Consider the following 19,618-nt stretch of genomic DNA (forward strand, 5'->3'; position numbering starts at 1 on the left):
ATCAGAAACGTGCAGTTGTTTTTTTGTTAAAGGTTTATTTGATAAAACTTAATTCTATATATATATATATATATATAAAATTACATTCTGAAGATAATTAAAGAGGTTGAACAACGGTATTCAAATATCTACACCAGGTATAAACACTATGATACCAGCAGAAGTATCAATGACAAACATCCAGATATGTGAAAGAAACATCCGAAACTAATTAATCGAAGTACTTTGTGCAACTATTCTCAGTAGCCACGGCCTCATAAATTTGCAAACATTGTTTTAATTCAGTTCCTCCTTTTACAACATTTCAGTATTAAAACATCCGTTTGTTATTATACAAGACAAACTTTCAAATATCACCTTTACACTTAATACTCTTAGACAATTCTCATTAAATTATCTTCATGGTTTTACTTACCAGTTCTTACACAATCTGCTTTTGCGTTTTGACCGGGCACTGTCTTACAGCTGTACATTACGTATTTATCCTTGGAAGATAGACCGTTATAAACTGGAGTTTCACATAAAAATAATGTGGTCGTGGATTAAGTCTTTCGTTTTAATTTATTACTGGTCAGCTGATTTACAAATTATTTATCTAAATTTTTAATTAGCTTGACTTTAAAAACTCAAGTGTGTAAACTGGTAACTATTTTATAATCAACGTGAATGTTCCAACTTCCAATATCAACTTCTTACAGATGAATATTTGATCAGTTTATATTTACATGAGATCCAACAGACCAGTGCCTATGTTTTAACATTCAAAATAAAACTATTTAAATCATCAAACTAGTTTATTAAATTTCAGAAACATCATATACGCAAGAGTGAAAGAAAAACTAAAAACTATGGCTGAAACTAGAATAAACTAAAATGAAGCGTTATATAAAACACAGCTAAAGTAAGTTTTATTTATCAATTACGTACAAACCCTTACATAAAATCACAAACTAGAAATAATGGTAAAACGTCAAAGTCACAACTTGTCACTTCATATATTGTGACATCAGAAAGACCATGCCTTATGTTCTCTATTAATAAACGTGTCCAACAAAGTCACAGAGTCTTAGATCGACAGGACTTCACTATTAGTTTATTTATGTTTACTTGTAAGTTTGGTCCCTAACTTATAATCTATTGATTTTTTTGAATACGTTAACAGTTTCATCACCAAAAGAAGCCAATGTTATCTGTTTCCACAGAAGTTTCCTGACGATATGCCCAAATTACCGACCATAAATCTAACGTTATCAGATGGGGGGAAAAGCAAAAACAAACAAAATTATTGTGGTAAGTTAATCAAGAGAAAAAGCTTTATTCTATCATGTAGGCCATGTATAGTTTATCTTCACTGCTGTTTGCTGGTACAAGTTCGTGTCCAGGTGCCAACGTCATAAACCCCAGGAACATGAAAGTCCTTACTAGTGTAGCTGTAAATATTTCAAAATGAAATGTTTACACAGTTCTTTAGATACACACTTCATAACTGATAAAGGTATCAATCACAAGAATTCTTCATTTAAAAACCAGTTTGTTTTTTGCCAGACAAATATATCATTTGTACAGTAGACTTTTACAAGGAAGTCACTGATAACTTGATACTACATATATAGATAACCTCTGACTGACTAACAACTTACTCAACCTGCACAAGTTCATAAAAAATTATTTTGTTTAAAATAGTATCTAGTTTCCAATTTTAAAAATACAAAATTTTACTTAAAACATACTGTTAAGTTGAAAAACTACAACACTGACCTTTGTTAACTAAAATATTTTAGTGCTGACCAGGGGTCAAAATCTTTTAAAATATCATATTACCATGGGTAGGTTGGGTATAACAACCACTGATTCAAGAAAGTACTTTTCAACAGCACTTTCTTTTACTATAATCAGTTTAACAATAATACTTGGGTCAGTAGCATTCACCTACAGTACCCAATAAAAAAATCAATAATATTTCTACAATACAAGGGTAAATTTTTGATGATACGACTGGTGTGGGTACTAACACTTATCAATATCGCAAAGAATGTTTTGACCTCAGGTCATCTTCAGCCATCCTCAGATGCATTTTTACATCAAGTCATCACAAAATACAACCATCAAAAAGCAAAAACTGAGTTGCAAATTTAATAAGTTATTTTTACGAATTAACTGATAAATGTTAAAAATGTGTTGGTAGACCCATCAATTCATCTCTTGGTGAATCACACAAGTCCTTCCTGAACACAACCCAGTTACTTACCTCTATCAGCTCAACTCTTGGTGAAGTACAATAACATGACCACAACAAAGTCCTTCCTCACACAATACAGTTACTTACCTCTATCAGCTCGATTCTTGGTGAAGCATACGATCACATGACTACAATGGAGTTCCTCTTCTGCATACTCCAGTAGTGTGATGAACCTAAAGTGTTCATCCATTATCAATACCTTCTATAAATACTCAAATTCTCCACAAATGTTTAGAAATATCACAAAAATGGTTGTTCTAATTACAACTTTTGCTAAACTGAAACAAACTATAAAGTAATGCCATATTGATTGGCTGACATCATTACAGCAATAGGATAACTTACAAGTAGTGGTTCCACCATGTACAGGGCACGTTCACACAATACTTCATGTGTTACTTGTTCAAGTATGTCAACTGACACAAGTCTTGTGTCACTGTGTAATTTTATTGGTAAACTCCATGCTATAATAAGCTAACCTCCCCTGTAAACCAGTACTTAAAAGTGTTCTTATCAGAGCCAACAGCCAGTGTACCTATACCTAGAATACATGCATACAAAGTACCTGTATATTGATACAAGTGAAACTTGTCAGATAAAGCCTAAATAATACCTTATAGCAATTGCATTATGGCTTGTTTCCATCATGGTGTTCTAAATTTAGAATTAAAAAAATATTAAAATATTAAAAACTAGCCATAAATGTGGTAAATCAACATATGAACTACTGATGTGGTATACCCTCCCTCCTTTTTATGAAAGATTACAGTGAAGACACTAGTATGTAACAAACACATACTGATAAAATGAATGAATTAACATTTAACACTGCAAAGTTTTAGGATGTGTTCTCTAGAATTTCCAATTTTATTGAAATACACCAACTAGCTGAAATGACCTCCAGCAGAGATAGGCAATTAGGTTTTCACTTGTCCAACACCATTTATAACCCATTAAAATATTAGAAAAACTTGATAATTTTATTGTTTTCACCATTTAATATCTTCTACTATTTATTTAGTGACTTCCAACAAGAGCAAGGTGGTTTTTAAAGTAAAAGAGTGCTTGTAACCTGGTATTTCAGGGACACGCTTTCTTAAAACATTAAGTATCATTAAAAATGTAAGTTTCATTTTCTAGCCTGCAATTAGGGACTCTTGTAAACAAACAAGGTTGTCGACACTCCTCTCCAACTACAAATCTCTGTCTTAACTTCATGTCTACAGTACTTACCAATTTTAATAACAATGTAGACACTGTTTCCATGTTGAATGTTACACATTTAACAACACTTCACCCCTCAAACCTTTTTTTTTTTTTTTACACAATTATTTACTCAGCCAGGTGGGTTTGCTCCTGAGGAACATGTTTAGCAAGAGTCGAATACAGAGGAAGTCTCGTGACATCATACACATTATGTATTTATAGCCACATACATCAAGTTTTTAAATAGAACTGTCTGGGTTCTGGTGATAAATATCCAGCTGATTTAGTTGAATCCAGGGGAAAACAAAAACAAATCTTCAGTTTTAAATTTTGCGATATTTACCACTTCATGTGTGTTGATGTTATTCACCAACTTTGACAAGTGGGTCCATCACGAAATATGTGCAAATCCACAGTTTTTATGGACATTTTTCTTTAGTTACATATAAGGGAATCAACATTGTGTCCAAAACTAACATTTCATTATTCACAAGTTTACAGACCTCCATCCAGGGTATAGGTACTCCAGCTAGTGATAACAATAATAAACAAATGAATGAATTCTGTGTAACAACTAAAAAATTAACTTCTTTCCTATTAATGGCCTTAGCCATCGAGACAGATCTTAACTGTTGATTGAAGAATAAATCTTCCTTTTAATATAGTTTTTGTCTGTATTTTCTATTAGAACATTTGTGAAAATTCTGGATTAACACTATTGTGGGGTAACAGCCACAGTTCAACAACACAGGTTACTTTAGAGAAACCCTGGGATTACAAGTGGACCCCTATAAAAATAATGGATATTAAAAGGTATGTCCAGAGTACATAATGGATTCACAAATCCAAACAGTCAACTATTTAATTTATACTGGATGCTTTAGAACACACTGGAGAAAATTTAAAACAGAGGTGGTTTTCCACTAAATAGGTCATGTCTAATTTTATATGCTTGATGATACAGAACTGGTGTTTGTTTCAAATTAACACTATTATATTAATAACACTAGGTAACACAAATTTTGTTCCTGGATAGTGTTATTTCTTAATTGCTTGTGTTGTAAAAGTACAGAAAATGGCCATTATTACCTTCCAGCTTTGCTTTTGTGATATGGATAATGAAATTTAGAAATTAACCTATCTTCTATGTAAAAACAGGCAAATTTGTAATTTTCATTTACATGAGGTCTGAATAAAAAACATGAATCAAGATTTACATGTATTTATACTAAAGTTATACAAAAATGTTTAGAAGTGAGTAGTTTTTCGAGATTTGCGGCTATAATGTAAGTCACTTTGACATATCAGCCCCCAAATATAGTCTCCCATCATGTTTTCGTTATATGCTCCTTGGTAGTGGCGTTCAATGTCCAGCGTATCTTGGTGGAAGTGCTGGCCTTGCTCCTCTGAGTATGCTCCCATGTTCTTGAATTTATCAAGATGAGCATCAAGAATATGGGCTTTCAGGAATATTCTGTAGCCCATTTTGCCATAGTTCTTCAACAGAGCTTCAACTGGTTCCATATCATTTTTGGTCTTGTGATTGCCCAAGAAGCCCCAAACCCCTGCAACAAAGCTGCCCCAAGCTTTTTTTTTCCCTTCCTACTGAGCTTCTTGGGGAATTCTGTGCATTCCAAGATCTTTAGTTGTGGTCCTAAAAAGATGCCAGCTTTGACCTTTGCTTCAAACAGCTTAGGGAAGAAGTCCTGAAGGCTGCAGATTCCTTATCAAGAGCTTGACAAATTGTTTCATAAGACCCAATCTTATATGCAATGGTGGTAAGAACACCTTCTGGAGGTCCACAAGTGGGTCACACTTGACACTGTGCCTCCCCACAGAGAACTAAGTCTGTTGTGCCCAGTGCTTCCTGTTGTAGTGTGCTGCAGTGTCCCTACTGTCCCAAAGGCAAAGATAACAGGGAAACTTGGTAAAGCCTCCTTGGAAACCCATCAGGAATACCACCATTTTGAAGTTTCCAATAACCTCCCAGCAATACTAATTATACTTTAAGGCTTCTAGCAAGGTCTTAATGCTGTTGTATTCCTCTGAGGTGCACGAATGAACCAGGTGAAGAAACGGATACTTGTTCCTGTTATGGAGCAGCACAGCTTTGATGCTTCTAGATGAGTTATCAATAACGATGCTCCACTCATTTGGGTTACAGGCAATTCTAATTGCCTCACACAGACAGGATACAATGTGGCAGAAGCAGAGCCCATCTTGAAGACTGGTCACTTTTCCTCACACTTTCATCTGACAAATCCCACTCCTTGATGTCAAAAGCTTGGCATTCAATTTTGTTAAACCAAGGTCTCTGATCAAGTCATTGAGGTCTCAGCACTGAATCTACATGTAATGTTCTGGAAAATGGGTAACTTTGAATATTTCATTACCCAGGTCTCAAAAGCAAAGTTTGAAGAGAAAAATAGGTCTTTTCCATTTACTTTAGGCATAAGCAATTGGGAAATAACACTTTCTGCCCAGGAACAAGTAAAAATTGTTACATAGTGTAATTAAAATAATCAGAAATGAAATGGAAACAATTATATACACTAAAATGAAAGTTTGCCACCATTAAAACAATTTTGAAAAATGTTAAAACCTTTTTGTATAAATAATTTGGTTAATAATTTATTAAACACTTCTCTACTCCAGCTGTAAAATGTCATGAACTAATTACTTTGTGCATCATAACATGTACTTCTAATTCTAGAAATGAAAATTCTCTCTTTTTCTCCATAATTTCAAATTGTAAAGTCACCTTTTATGGAAACAAGCCTCAGAAGGTCTCCATATGGTTGGCTACTTGTCCATTGCACTTGGCAAATTTATTTATTACTCATAAAAAGCTATTATATTGTAACTAAATCAAAATTATAATTACTCAACTAATTAACCATTTAGTGGTTTTGATTAATTCAACTATCAAAGTAACTAATCAACCCATTATATTATTAAGCATGAAATTATATAAACTGTGGTTAAGTGAGGTCCTCATGATTTAGTCTCCAGCTAACTTCCCATCCCTAATAAACTTGTGCAGTTTTTGTTATTATAAAGTTATTAAAGCTACCTTCTGCTGTCACCAATGTTGATTAAAGGACAGGCAATTGATTGGTAACACTCACTACAATCATTGACTAATTAAGTATTAAAGTGTAATTTATCTGTAAATTAGGTAATTATTTTATAATGTGTAGGCAGGTGTTGGTGTAGAACACACACACAAAATGTCCAAAAATTAAAAACTATTATTTAATTAAAGTAAGAACAAATCTGTGACTTCTGGCTCTCCTCCATGTTTTTAATGAATTAAAGTGTCAGCATATTTATATGATTACTGTATTCATTAACACAGAGCCTCCAAGGTTTCATCTGAAAACTCCAGTAAATAACATTAAGATAACAAATATCACAAGTTCTGGTTTTTCTCACATACACTAGATATGTTTTGATGTTGACATACTGTACAAAACCTATTACAAAGTTAATTTTTCATTGTTTAGAAGTTAGAATTATGTTTGTTTCATATAGTTGATACCTTTAAAAAGTCTAAATACAAACAATACAACTGTTTCAGTAATGACTAAAATATTCTAAGGCATTCATTTATTTTCCAATGCTATAATTTTTTTTAAGTTTTATAAATAATTCCTCAGTACTAACCCTAACGAGTCCAGTGGGTCCCCATCAGGAAACCATTGATTTAGGATTATTTCGATAGTTCTCAACGAATGAAGCTTAGCATGATTTCTAAACTTCAATGAAGATATGACATGATAAAAACTATTATAATAATGGTGGTTCCAAGTTGAGCATTACACCATCTTTATTACTAGAAAACTCTTATAATGTAGTACTTCACAAACAAAGTTTCATACAAACTAATTGAAACAAATACTCAGTATATTCAGGAGCAAATATTTACTTTAAAATATTTCACTAAAAATATGATTCGTGTGTGAAAGAATGTTAACTGAAAAACTGCCAAGTTTTATGAAACTGCATACACTTTATCAAGTGAGAGAATTAACTTCTCCATTTTGTCTTTTAATCTGAGTCAGTTACCTGTACCTTAAGAACAGTGCCAAATATTATATCCTTTTACCTAATCAAACCAAACCTTTCCATAATGATGTTTTTAAATGCACATCAAGATGTCACGCTGGCTTCTGTGATAGGTGTTAAAAAAAAAATTAAAAAAAAATTCCTGCCACGTTAAAGTTACCAGCCATAAAACAGCTGAATTATAACCTGAATGAAGTCATATCAGTATTATTTTCACTTATTTAGGTTTATTTAAAACTACAATTATTGTATTTCATGCAACTTTTATAAAATTAACTGGTATAATATAATCACTATAATAATGTTAAACATTACAAGAGTTAGTGCAAAGCTAAAATTGTCAAGTTTTTAACAAAATACTCATCATATCAGACATTGCAATTTATTCTTATTTTCTAAGTTTAAAATTTGCATTATGATTTTATATTACAAAATAGACCAATGTTTTTGCTTGACTAACTTTAGACTACTTTAAAAGTATGACGTTTGGACTTTGGCGCAAAGTACCACATCTTTAAGAAGATGAGTTATTCTTTTTGCACAGTTTGTTAGAAAAGTTTTCCAGTCACTATGTAGTAGTTTTTTTTTTTTTATACATCTGGTATTTAAGGTCCTAACACCACTGCATACTCAAACACGTGCTATTAACATGCAGAACAACAAAGAATTGTCTGGAAATATGTATACAGTAGTTTCAACTTGTGAGAAGTAAAAATAGTTTCCAAATGCCCATGTGATATTTTTGGGTAGAAAGTTTAGGTTTAAAAAAGTGTATGGAGATTGTTTCCCCAAATTTATTTTGTCACTTAATAAAATTTAAAATATTTTTATGTTAATTCTACTCAACAATTTTGAATTGTATATCAGAATCAATGTTTGTCATTTTATGATATTTAGTGCAATTCATGATGACATTTCTAGATTTTTTTTTTTTTTTTAACAAGGTAAAAACACATTCATCTTTTTGTGGAATTCACCTGTTGCCTCATAAAAATATATAATTAATTATTTACTTTCAAACATTTCCCTTAGCTTTTATACAGATCTTTACTGTATAAAGCTGTCCAGCTCCTTGTTAAGAATCAAGTTCACTGTGTTTCTGGCCATACTTCACAATTTAATTTCAACATTATAACAAATGGTTTTATACATTCAAGTTAAAATCTGTAGCTCACAAATTAAGCACTGGATTCTTGTTCTCCAACATTATATTCATAAAGTCTAACTTCTGACTCTGGTACCAATATATTCACACCTTTTTACCTAATCCTATCACTCTGACATGCATAATCAATTAATTAATGTGCATGCATGTGTGTACACACACAACTTATTTCTGTTGCACAGAATTTAGTCACAGCCTAGCCAATTAACTGTTATGTGCAAAAATATACAGACAGATCAACTAGGGGACCTTACTAGAGCACAAGTACTAATTTTATCAAATATACATCTAAATTATCTAGATCACATTAGTAACCTGGCATTTTAACAGAACCTAATTAGTATGAAATATCTGTACATATTAACAGTAGTATATTTGGCCTATTAATACCCCCTCTTATTTGCTACAACTTCTTAAATAAGATCTTCTAAACAGCTGAGGCAGTCTCTGTGAGCATCTCTACACAACTTCTCTCCACTGGTAAGCCTATGCTGAATTATTTTCCTAATGGCTATTTCTGTACACATTTACTTATTTCTTTCCATTATTTTAAAGCATAGTCACTTTCCCTAGCATGCCTTTCCAAGTATTGGTGTTTTCTGAAGGCATATTTTTCATTTTCTTTGGATCAGTTATTCACACCATGTAAGCATTGCTGAAATTTTTGACATGCTTAAAATGATCCAAAATGTGCCATATGCAGTTAATATTTCATGCTGTCAACAATCCTCCACTTATCAATATAATCCAGCCACCATTAGTTCAGATCTAAAATATTACAACAGTTTGGAACTGTATTCACTGCCAGACACATCTCACAATAAACCAAACCTGGGCTAAATAATATAGGCTTATTAAGAATGTTTGCTATAGACTTGCAACTTTCATTCCAGCCCAGTGTTTCTGCATAGTCACTGGCATACAGCTCTACTAGTACATCTAATTATGAGATGTTCAGTTTCCAAAAGAAATCCCATGGTATGCCAATTCACGTCAATGTCATCATACAAACATTACAATGACCAAACCTAGTGCCCTGAAATTTTGCACCCATACTAAGTGGACTAGTAGGGTGTGCACCTGGGTATCATTACTTATCCAGGTGAGTGTAAACCTTTTTGAGAGGTAAGCAAATAAAAACTACATAAGAAAGAATGTGATTACCACAGCTACAAGTGAAAATAATGTAGAAACCTGAAATTTTGTATCCATACTAAGTAGACCCTGAGAGTATGCACCTGGGTATTATGCATGCTCTTTTTTTTTTTTTAATGAAGCAAGCTAACAAAAAAAAATACACAAATTATTCCTTGTGCAAAAACAAATATATAAAAAAGCCAGTGAATCTGGGTAACAGTGCATTCCAACAATAATTTATATCACATTGTTTAGCAGTAAAATATAACAATAGTTAAGAGGCTATGTACTGAAAATATAAAAGGAAATGTGTAAACTACAAAAATCAATAAAATATTTGTTGCTTTTCAAACCATGGACCCTGATACTAAGAAGTTTGTTTGTTTTATTCACTTAGTTTTTATTATTTAAGCTTATAATTGGAAGAAAAATCAGAGGGAAAACCTTTACAGAAACAGGCCACATTCTATAACATAGCAACATAAATTTTCAAGTTATACTTTTATACTGACATAGGTTCAGAATAGATACCCTGACATATTCATCTAATAAATGAACTTTCCAACCTGAGCAAAGCCGGTTATATATCATGAAATAGAACTGCCAAACAAATACATGTTACTTCAAATACTAATAGAAGTGATGTAAATATGACCTAGGCCTAACCAATCTCTACACTGCACTGTTTATTATTAAACTAATTAGTAAATATTAGTAACGTTAACATGCCAAAATCTAAGATATCTATATTTCATAACCTTCAAATTTTGTTAACAGTCAGTCACACTGGGCTTGGCACAATGCAGATGTGTTTGATTTGCACTATCATGTTATTATAAATTATATTTCAGGTCCATTTAAAACAGGTCTGCACGTTTTAAACAGGTCCATGGAAAACCATTAAAGTAAAAAGTTCGTATAGAGCCATATCATGCTACTTACACCTGCTACTTTAAAATTCTGTTTATGTTCACCATTCATTGCCACCTTCAGATACTAAAGCCTAAAAATAATACGTTTCAAGCTTTGAAGCTTTCTGACATATGACTAAGAGACAAGATTATTTCCACAAGAAAAACAAACAATATTAGGTCCTGAATAAAATAAACAGCAGTCGACTGTTATATGTATAGCAACAAGCCAACTGAGTAAATGTGACCAAATCAATCATTGTACATACATAATGTGTTAACTAAAATGTGACTTTCACAAAATACTGGTCTACTAGAAAAAAAAAAAGACAGTTGCACTTTGTAAAGGACAGTTTTATACTATTGGATATGGTAACATGAACTGACTGTACAGTGGCATTAGAACTTCTGTAATGCTAGCTACACACAGCTGAAAGAGTAATGAATTGTAAATATAGTTATAATGTTCCAAGATTTAAGCTACTTAGAATAAACATTTGTAGTTTATTGTTACAATCTGTAACCATTCTGATAAAAATAGGGGGAGTAATTTAGATGATTTCCATTTTAAATTTATGTTGGTTACAAAGTCAGTCAAACCCATACAGAAATTGTTATTGGGAGAAAATATAATTATCCACATTAAATTTTACAATTTTCTGATACTTTGCATGTTGGATAGCCAACATTTAATAAAAAACATTTTATATAGGAAAGCCTTGTAATGTTTACTGATAACCTGCAAAATGTTATGAAGACACGTTATAAAGTTACAGCAGGACTACTTTCATGGTTACAAGCTGGGTAGATTCCATCCAGCCCTTAAAGAATGGGTTAAAATTACTATCCACAGCACTAAGAATACATCTCATTTCTAACTGAAAATTAATATCAGTATATGTAAGAATGCATGTTATCTGCACCTCCATTTTCTCATATCTTCACAAACTCATGAATTAAAATACAGTGGAAAGTGAGTTAGGTATATGCCATAAACCACATCTACAATTATATTTTAGTCACAAAGCAAATAAAAGTTGTATCTGAAATATTAAATGGCTCGAGCTATAAGAGAATCAGCACACATGGAACGTCTCCCAAGCTAAAAAAACAAAAAAGATTTGAAATGATTAAAAACTGGTGCTTCAACAGTTGGTTATTGAAACACTAGAGATTCACATCAGATTCTTTTCACAGTAGCCTCCAATGTTCCTTGTGATCGGTATCTATCGAAAGAAGACTAGCTATTTTAGAAATTAATTAGTTATTTCCATTGAAAATTATCTATAACATCATATTAAAACATTAATACAGTTTAATAAACAATGATGGTTTGGGTTCACATATTTATTGTGAATAAACTTAATCCACATTACAAAGCCAATCCAACTTACGCCTCCTTTGAGCCATCTGGGAGAATACCACAGGGTACCTGAACATATAGCTTCGACTTCCATAGGATGGTTTCCCACTTGACATCAGTGTTTTCAGTTAATTTGAATTGAAAGGTCACCATAATAGCATCCTGGCTGGATTGTTTAGTCAGTTCAAACTTCTATAACAAGATCACACAAAAGAACTTAACAGATCTAGTCTTCATTAATGACAAGTGTTGTAGACACCAGTACATATAGGTAATATCTATCATAGTTAAGGGAGTTTTCTTTAGATATCTTGTAATAAAGTTACCTTTGAAAGCAAGAATTTAATTTTTCTAAAAGTAGTGAAATGTTGATTTTTTCTTAAATAAAACTATCAAAAAAACGTGGGGGTGTCGGGAGAATTAATTGCTACTTGGCTAAGAAACACTCCAGCAAGCACAATACACAACACAGTATTGTGTTCATCCAATACAGCTATGTTGAGGTTACCAAATAATTACATTCATTTCAAACTGATCCCTTGTTTAAGTGACTCCAATAAATTAAACCTGGTCCTTTTTCATCATCTATACATCTACAAGGAATTAATTTGAATGTACCAGATGTCAGGAAAAAATTTTACAGACTGGTAATCACTGTAAAAACAAAATGTAAACACTTTACACACTGGGTTTAATCAGGTACTCAATTTATTACACACATAGTGGAGCAACATTACTCTTAAAACTGTTGATGTAAATTAGTTCCAGCTGATGCAGTTCTGGGCCAACATACAATTGTATTTCACTAACATGGTTAATAAATATCAGAATTGAAAAGTGTTTACTTTATCTGTAAGCTATATTAGTACACATAGGATATTTAGGATTATATACAACATTTATATCGTTTCATTTTCAGGAACCCCCTCTCCTAAAACGTCACTGAATAGCCAAAATAAATTATCCTGGGCAGTTAAACCCTCTCTCCACCTCTGGCCAGGTCATATAAACATAACAAGAGTAACAATAAAACTAGAATTTTGATAAAAATTATGAAGTACAAAATTTAATTGCCATGTTAAGTTCACTTTTACATTGAATACAGTTAACAAAGTTCAATGAAATATTAATTCTGCCTCAAACACTAAAATTACAACTGGGTACGAAAAGTTATGCCACTGAATTCATCTTTTCATTTCAAAACACTGGCGCACACGTGTATCGCATGTCAAATCTAAAATTAAACAATCTTGTGCAAGTTATTCAAACAAAAAAGGTCAAATATACTTTTCTTACAATCACAAACCTTTCATTCATCTCTAAACATACATGTAATTACAGCTGCCACAATAAACTCACCTCATGATCCACAGCGGGCTCTTTAAGTTTCCCCACACCGCTGCCCTCTGTGACTTGAATCGACACGTTGGCGGCATGGGATGCATCAGGAGCACCACCGAGGCCCGGCCCCCAGAGACACACAAAAATGACGAGGCAAGTTGCTGGAAAGTGTAAAACTATAGTTTTTTTTTTAAACAAAAAGTACCTAGTACCACATCATATATATAAAAACATCAACAGTACAGAACACTACAGAGAAACACTACAGCCAAAATTATCAAAACAGACCAATAAATCACAGTAGCCAATTAGCGTTACATGAAATAATCAAATAGTTAATGGTAATTAGTTTTTCATTATCCCCATCTATCCAGTAAATACAACATTTCCATATACTTGTAGTTAAGCACAAATTCATGTCCTGCCTACTCAACTGTTCAAAACAAGACTTCCAGCAACACTAAGTTATTTTGTCATAATATATAAATGTAACATATTAATGAACCTAATGGTTAAGTTTCACTGACCACCAAACTATCATCATCCATACACAACAGATAGGTGTCAGATGTTGATCTTATATTTTGAAAATATAAAGAAACCTATTTATTACATCCACTTGTACGAGAGTATTAATTCAGCTAATAAAGTTACTTACTTGTCACAACAATGAACATCTAAAGGAAAATTCAATACTTTCTTTCCTTCCAATTCATCAATAAAACCATCACTGTTCTTACTAACATATGCACATGTGTATGCACGTTTGTACATATTTCGGCATCACTGTTCTTACTAACATACACACGTGTGTATGCACGTTTGTACATATTTCGGCATCACTGTTCTTACTAACATACACACGTGTGTATGCACGTTTGTACATATTTCGGCATCATGTTCTTACTAACAAACGTATGTGTGTACATGTTTGTACATATTTCAGCATCACAGCCCTAGAGATACTGTGAAAAAAATAAAAATTAAAAGTTTCTGTTTTGAGATTTGAAATTCTGAAAATTGTAACCTGATGTAGAAAAATAAGACATTTAAAACTGATGTTTGGGTTATCTATAGAACCTCATCCTATGTCTGAGAACACATACATTTACCATGTACAGTAGCACATTACAAGTGACTGACCTGCCACAGAATCAACAAGACCAGCTTTCCAGGTTATTTGAACAATTATTATATTAGTTGACGAAAATCAAATGTTAATGGTTTTTCATTGTAACTAAAATCTGTTCAAACAGAAATTTAAGGAAATATTACATTGCATAAAAGTAATCCAGTTAACACTAACATCCATGAATAAAAACAGCCTTTATAAATAGACTTAGCCACTACTATCCAATTTCCCAGCTGTTCCTGATATTGGACAAAATGTCTCATCAGCAGGACATAGCAAATGGAGCATAGTTGGATTTTACTTGCTTATTATTAATAACCCTATTTGGAGTGATAGGCAATAACTGATTTTCTGAGCACAGCATATATATCTACATACAGCACGTGGAGTGACAAGTTGAATGGTACATAGGTCAAAGAGCTGATATAACAAATAGGAAGTTTAGTTAGAGCCTTAGCAACAGAATATGTGGAAACCGTTTCCTAGAAGCCAACTAACAGTACTCAACGGTAAGAATCTCGATCTTTCTACAAGTGTGTGTGTGTGTGTGTGTGTGTGTGTGTGTGCGTGCGTTCGTGCACACTAACAACTTTACCCAATTCCTTTCAAAGTTTTACTAACCATATGAAATCAAACTTTCTAGTTTGCTAGCATAATTCAAATTATTATACATATGAGAATAACAAAAACCCAACCACCATCATTCACACAAAAACACAGGTATATATCACAATGATTGTGTCAACACAGATATTTAAACTTGTTTTATAATCATACCTACGTAAGGTTTTACCTTGTAATAAGGTTAGAGGGGACAATTCAAGACTTCTGAAAATGAATTTCAGATTACAGAATATATATATTTTAATTTAAAACCAGACAAACTGCATCACATCTATAATGAAAAAAAAAAAAAAAACTTATCAAATATAATAAATTATCACAAAATCAAATAGAATGGCTCACAAAGACTTGTGTCAATAACCAGTTAACTAAATGCAGCATCTGTGTGTGTACCTACAATTAAATAATGGAAAACAATATTTACCACACATCACAAGTTCTGATTTTATTTACAATTTCAAGAACACACAGAGAAAAACACAACAAACACATTCATAACAAAAGTTAGATCAACAATTACCAATTAAAAAACAAGATTTGTATTGAAAGAAAATACAGTTTCAGAGGTTCAATATCTCCAAATTATTCAACTATTAAAGAGATATCATTGCATGTTCACAAACCCCCAAAACACGTTAGTTATGCATCTTAATATGTGACTTGCAGGTTGTATAGAAACAACACTACTAACAACAGCTGTTATTGTTTACAGAACTCCCAATAACACTTCAAGGGCAGCACAGTACTACATGGCACTTCTCCAAATACCTGCTCTGTTCTCCTGCAGAGCATTTAAGATTTAAATGTTATTTATGGACATCCACAAAAAAATGTTACGTCATTTAGGTTTGGCTAAAAATATTCACTTGTGTCCCAGAACTTTCACAAACATTAGAGAAATAAATAGTTTATACCAATCTGTTTACATTTTCAACATATTACGTAGCATGGCTTATATTCATTGTAATCTATCTTCTCGTAGCATTGTGGCAAATTAAAATGGTGAACCTGTACAAACTATGAACATGCGATCTTACAGACCTGTCAATACCGTGAAAATATTACTATTAACATCAAGTTTCTGCTTGATTAACTGTAACCTCTATAACTAAACCTGTGCAATGACTGACCACTCGGTTCTCTCACAAATTCACACCACATATTTACACATACAGGAAAGACATTAATTTTTAATACTGAAAAATTATTTCTCTGTTTATATCTTGAGTCCACATTAAAATACAGGAAAATGCAACATGAGAGAAGTTCACTCACTTCAAGAAAAACAATCCTTGAAATTATGTTTCCTTCCACTTGCATAATAGAACAAAACCTAAGTTCATAAAAGATGATTTAATGAAGAAAGTAAACCTTCCACATATTAAAATGGATTATTCAAAATTTTAATTGTAACAGAAGCAGACAGATTACTGAAACTTAATGTCTGAATCATATCCCTGCTAATATTATAATGGAGAAAACAGTCCTACAGTTAAGCATATATTCAAGATTAAATTCATAAAAGCCTAATATTCTACTAAATATAACCTATACTCTCTCTAATGTTTAATTCTTGTTTCAAAACACACATTCTGTAATAATTGACCCAAAACTATACTGTCACTCTAAATCTTTAGGAGTATTTAGGTTATTTCTGTAGCAACATACTCTTACAACTTAATTACCAATACTTCAGTTTTACTTAAAATTTATTAAAAATCGAATAACTGTCTAAACATCCAAATTTCAATGTTTAAAACATATCAAGATTTCAAATAACATTTGCAATAGAATATACAGCTCAAATAACAGATGATAAATTGCAAATTTTAAATATAATATACATTATGACTAATTTTAGTAATATGGAGATTAAAAAAAAAAGGTACAGTACACAATTTTTGCTATTATTCAAAAAAAATTACAAGACCAATAAACACAGTAATATAATGTGGCTAATGAATATTGTTAATTAACTGATGAAACTAAAACTATAAAAAGGCTTCCTACATAATAATATGAAATATTAAACATTTCCTTTTCAAATAATTTTGATTTTCCCATCACTGCATTTATTCAAATAAATTACAATTTTTATATCAATGATAAACTTTAACCTAAGTTAAAATAAAAGCTTGGCTGATTAAACAAATTTATTGCTTCTTTGATACCGATGCAGTTATTTATACTACTTCTATTACTTTGATCGTGCCACTAATATAAGAAGAAAAAAACGGAAGTTTCATAAAGTTACATTTGAAATTTAACTTAGGAATTGAAGCTGTAAGCCTACATCATATGAATCCAAAATGGCGTCATGAACGTAACCCAAAAGTTATGACGTCACAGACAACATCATAGGCTTGTTTATTGATACACATTTCAAATACTATTTTACATAATCACTATTTCACTTACTTCATGTTTTCAAAATTACTACTAATACTTGGCATTGTAGCTTCCGGGCTTCGTAAAGTTAACAGTGCTTCTTTAGCAGTAAGACTCATGCCTTACCAACTCCTTCTACAGATTCTCCAACTCTACTAATTGAAATATCTCACTGCGACCTATTTTAAGCACTTTCTGACGTCATTATCCACACACATTTTGACTTTGAGTCGGCCATCTGTCGAATGTTTTATATATATATATACACACACACACACATAACAAAATATCCACAACATAAAATATGAAATTCAATACGCTCACACAAAAAATTAGATTTAATAGTCAGTATAAAAACTATTTACTGTGATAGATAATTCAACTTAATAAATTGTATTCTACGTTATTTTGAAATTATAATTATGAATAATAAAGTTACTTTTAAAGTCAACTAGGAAACGTTGCGCAGCACAACTATTGGTCTGGAAATATGCGCTCCGTATCTGAAATTTCTCATCCCTCCAGTGGGTCAACGCTAAGTTTGAGGACTCTCTTCTTTGTTGGTGTTTGGTCATTGTGGGCCCGGCATAGCCAGGTGGCTAAGGCACTCGACCCGTAATCCGAGGGTCGCGGATTCGAATCCCCATCACACCAAACATGCCGTGGGGGCGTTGTAAAGTGACGATCAATCCAACTATTCGTTGGTAAAAGAGTATCCCAAGAGTTGGCGGTGGGTAGTGATGACCAGCTGTCTTTCCTCTAGTCTTGCGCTGTTAAATTAGGGACGGCTACGTAGATAGCGCTCGTGTACTTTTGCGTGACATTCAAAACAAACCAATTGGTCATTGAGCGCAACCTGGCAGAGTCAGGCGCAATCCAGATCTCTTTCTTTCTCCTTTACTATTGTTTATAAACTGCAAAATTATTTGAAGTTATCCAATAAATCAGTGAACACTCATGTAGAAAATTGCTTAATAATGGTTTTACTTTCCTCTTCAGGGCCGTATCCATGATTAAACTATCCACAGCATTTAAAGCTATTTTACTACTTCTCTTAATTTGGTTGTATATACTTGAAAATAATCCATATTGAATACTTCCTTTCATTTGGTCGTATACGCCAGCAAATAGTTTCATAATAAAAAGTCATTTTTTCACCTGAAATAATTTCAGTGGACTACTTTACATTTATAAACCATTTAAATACAGAGCGATATGTTAATGTCTAGCATGCCCGGTCTTATAGTACACATTATGTGGGAAGAAGTATTTATGACTATCACCATGACGACCGACTGCGTTTGATAAGTCATTTTTAAATAAATATGTTATCAACGAAACTACGAGCCTTTCTTTGATTTTTGATGTATGCATATTATACATAAAATTTGTATTGGTTGTTCTTGGTTCTCTGAAGGGTGTGATGATTCATCCGCCCTCTGTAATATGTAGTTTATTTATATATGTAGGTCCTGCATTAGTCCATTACTGGAATAATGTATTATTTGTAAATTTTTATCATAAATATAATTAACTCTAAAATAGATAGAAGTCACGTGATTTTCGGCGTGTGCAAACGATCACCATTGTGTTTAACTTTCGAAGCCCGTCAGTGGAATAAACAAGGGCAAGGCAATTTCATCTCACAACTCATGGCCTATTTTCATCTGAACCAGATGTCTGGATAATTTTGTAATTTTAATTTAATTTTTTTTTCCAACCTAAACTATCTAAACCTAAAATTTAAAATTTTTTGGTGAACAAAATCGTCACAAAACAGATATCTCGCCTGTCATATGAAGAATGAACCGATTATTGGCCGAAAGGGAAATCATAAGATTAAAATTTGTGGCCCCGGCATCGCCAGGTGGGTTAAGGCGTTAAAATGTGATGGTCAATTCCACTATTTGTTGGTAAGTACCCCAAGAGTTGGCGGTGAGTGGTGATGACTAGCTGCTTACCCTCTAGTCTTACACTGCAAAATTAGGGACGGCTAGCGCAGACAGCCCTTGAGTAGCTTTGCGGGAAATTCAAACAAACAATT

The 19,618-nt window shown here is 32.4% G+C and overlaps 1 protein-coding gene across 2 annotated transcripts; it reads right to left on the reverse strand.

The window, feature by feature from the left end:
- Positions 1–257: 257 nt before the first annotated feature.
- Oda (Ornithine decarboxylase antizyme) lies at positions 258–17,770 on the reverse strand. 2 transcript variants are annotated; one of them, XM_076452888.1, is made up of 5 exons: positions 17,605–17,770; positions 13,449–13,591; positions 12,121–12,281; positions 2,327–2,412; positions 258–1,430 (listed from the first exon to the last, which is right to left on the reverse strand). In XM_076452888.1, exons 3-5 carry the CDS (start codon positions 12,240–12,242, stop codon positions 1,315–1,317), a joined length of 324 nt encoding a protein of 107 aa, XP_076309003.1. In that variant the 5' UTR covers positions 12,243–12,281; positions 13,449–13,591; positions 17,605–17,770; the 3' UTR covers positions 258–1,314. The 2 variants fall into 2 exon arrangements, with proteins under 2 accessions (XP_076309003.1, XP_076309004.1); XM_076452889.1 differs by having other exon boundaries at positions 13,449–13,606; positions 17,605–17,747.
- Between the last annotated feature and the right edge of the window lie 1,848 nt (positions 17,771–19,618).

The sequence above is a fragment of the Tachypleus tridentatus genome, chromosome 9, assembly GCF_004210375.1.
Source record: "Tachypleus tridentatus isolate NWPU-2018 chromosome 9, ASM421037v1, whole genome shotgun sequence".
Taxonomy (NCBI): domain Eukaryota; kingdom Metazoa; phylum Arthropoda; class Merostomata; order Xiphosura; family Limulidae; genus Tachypleus; species Tachypleus tridentatus.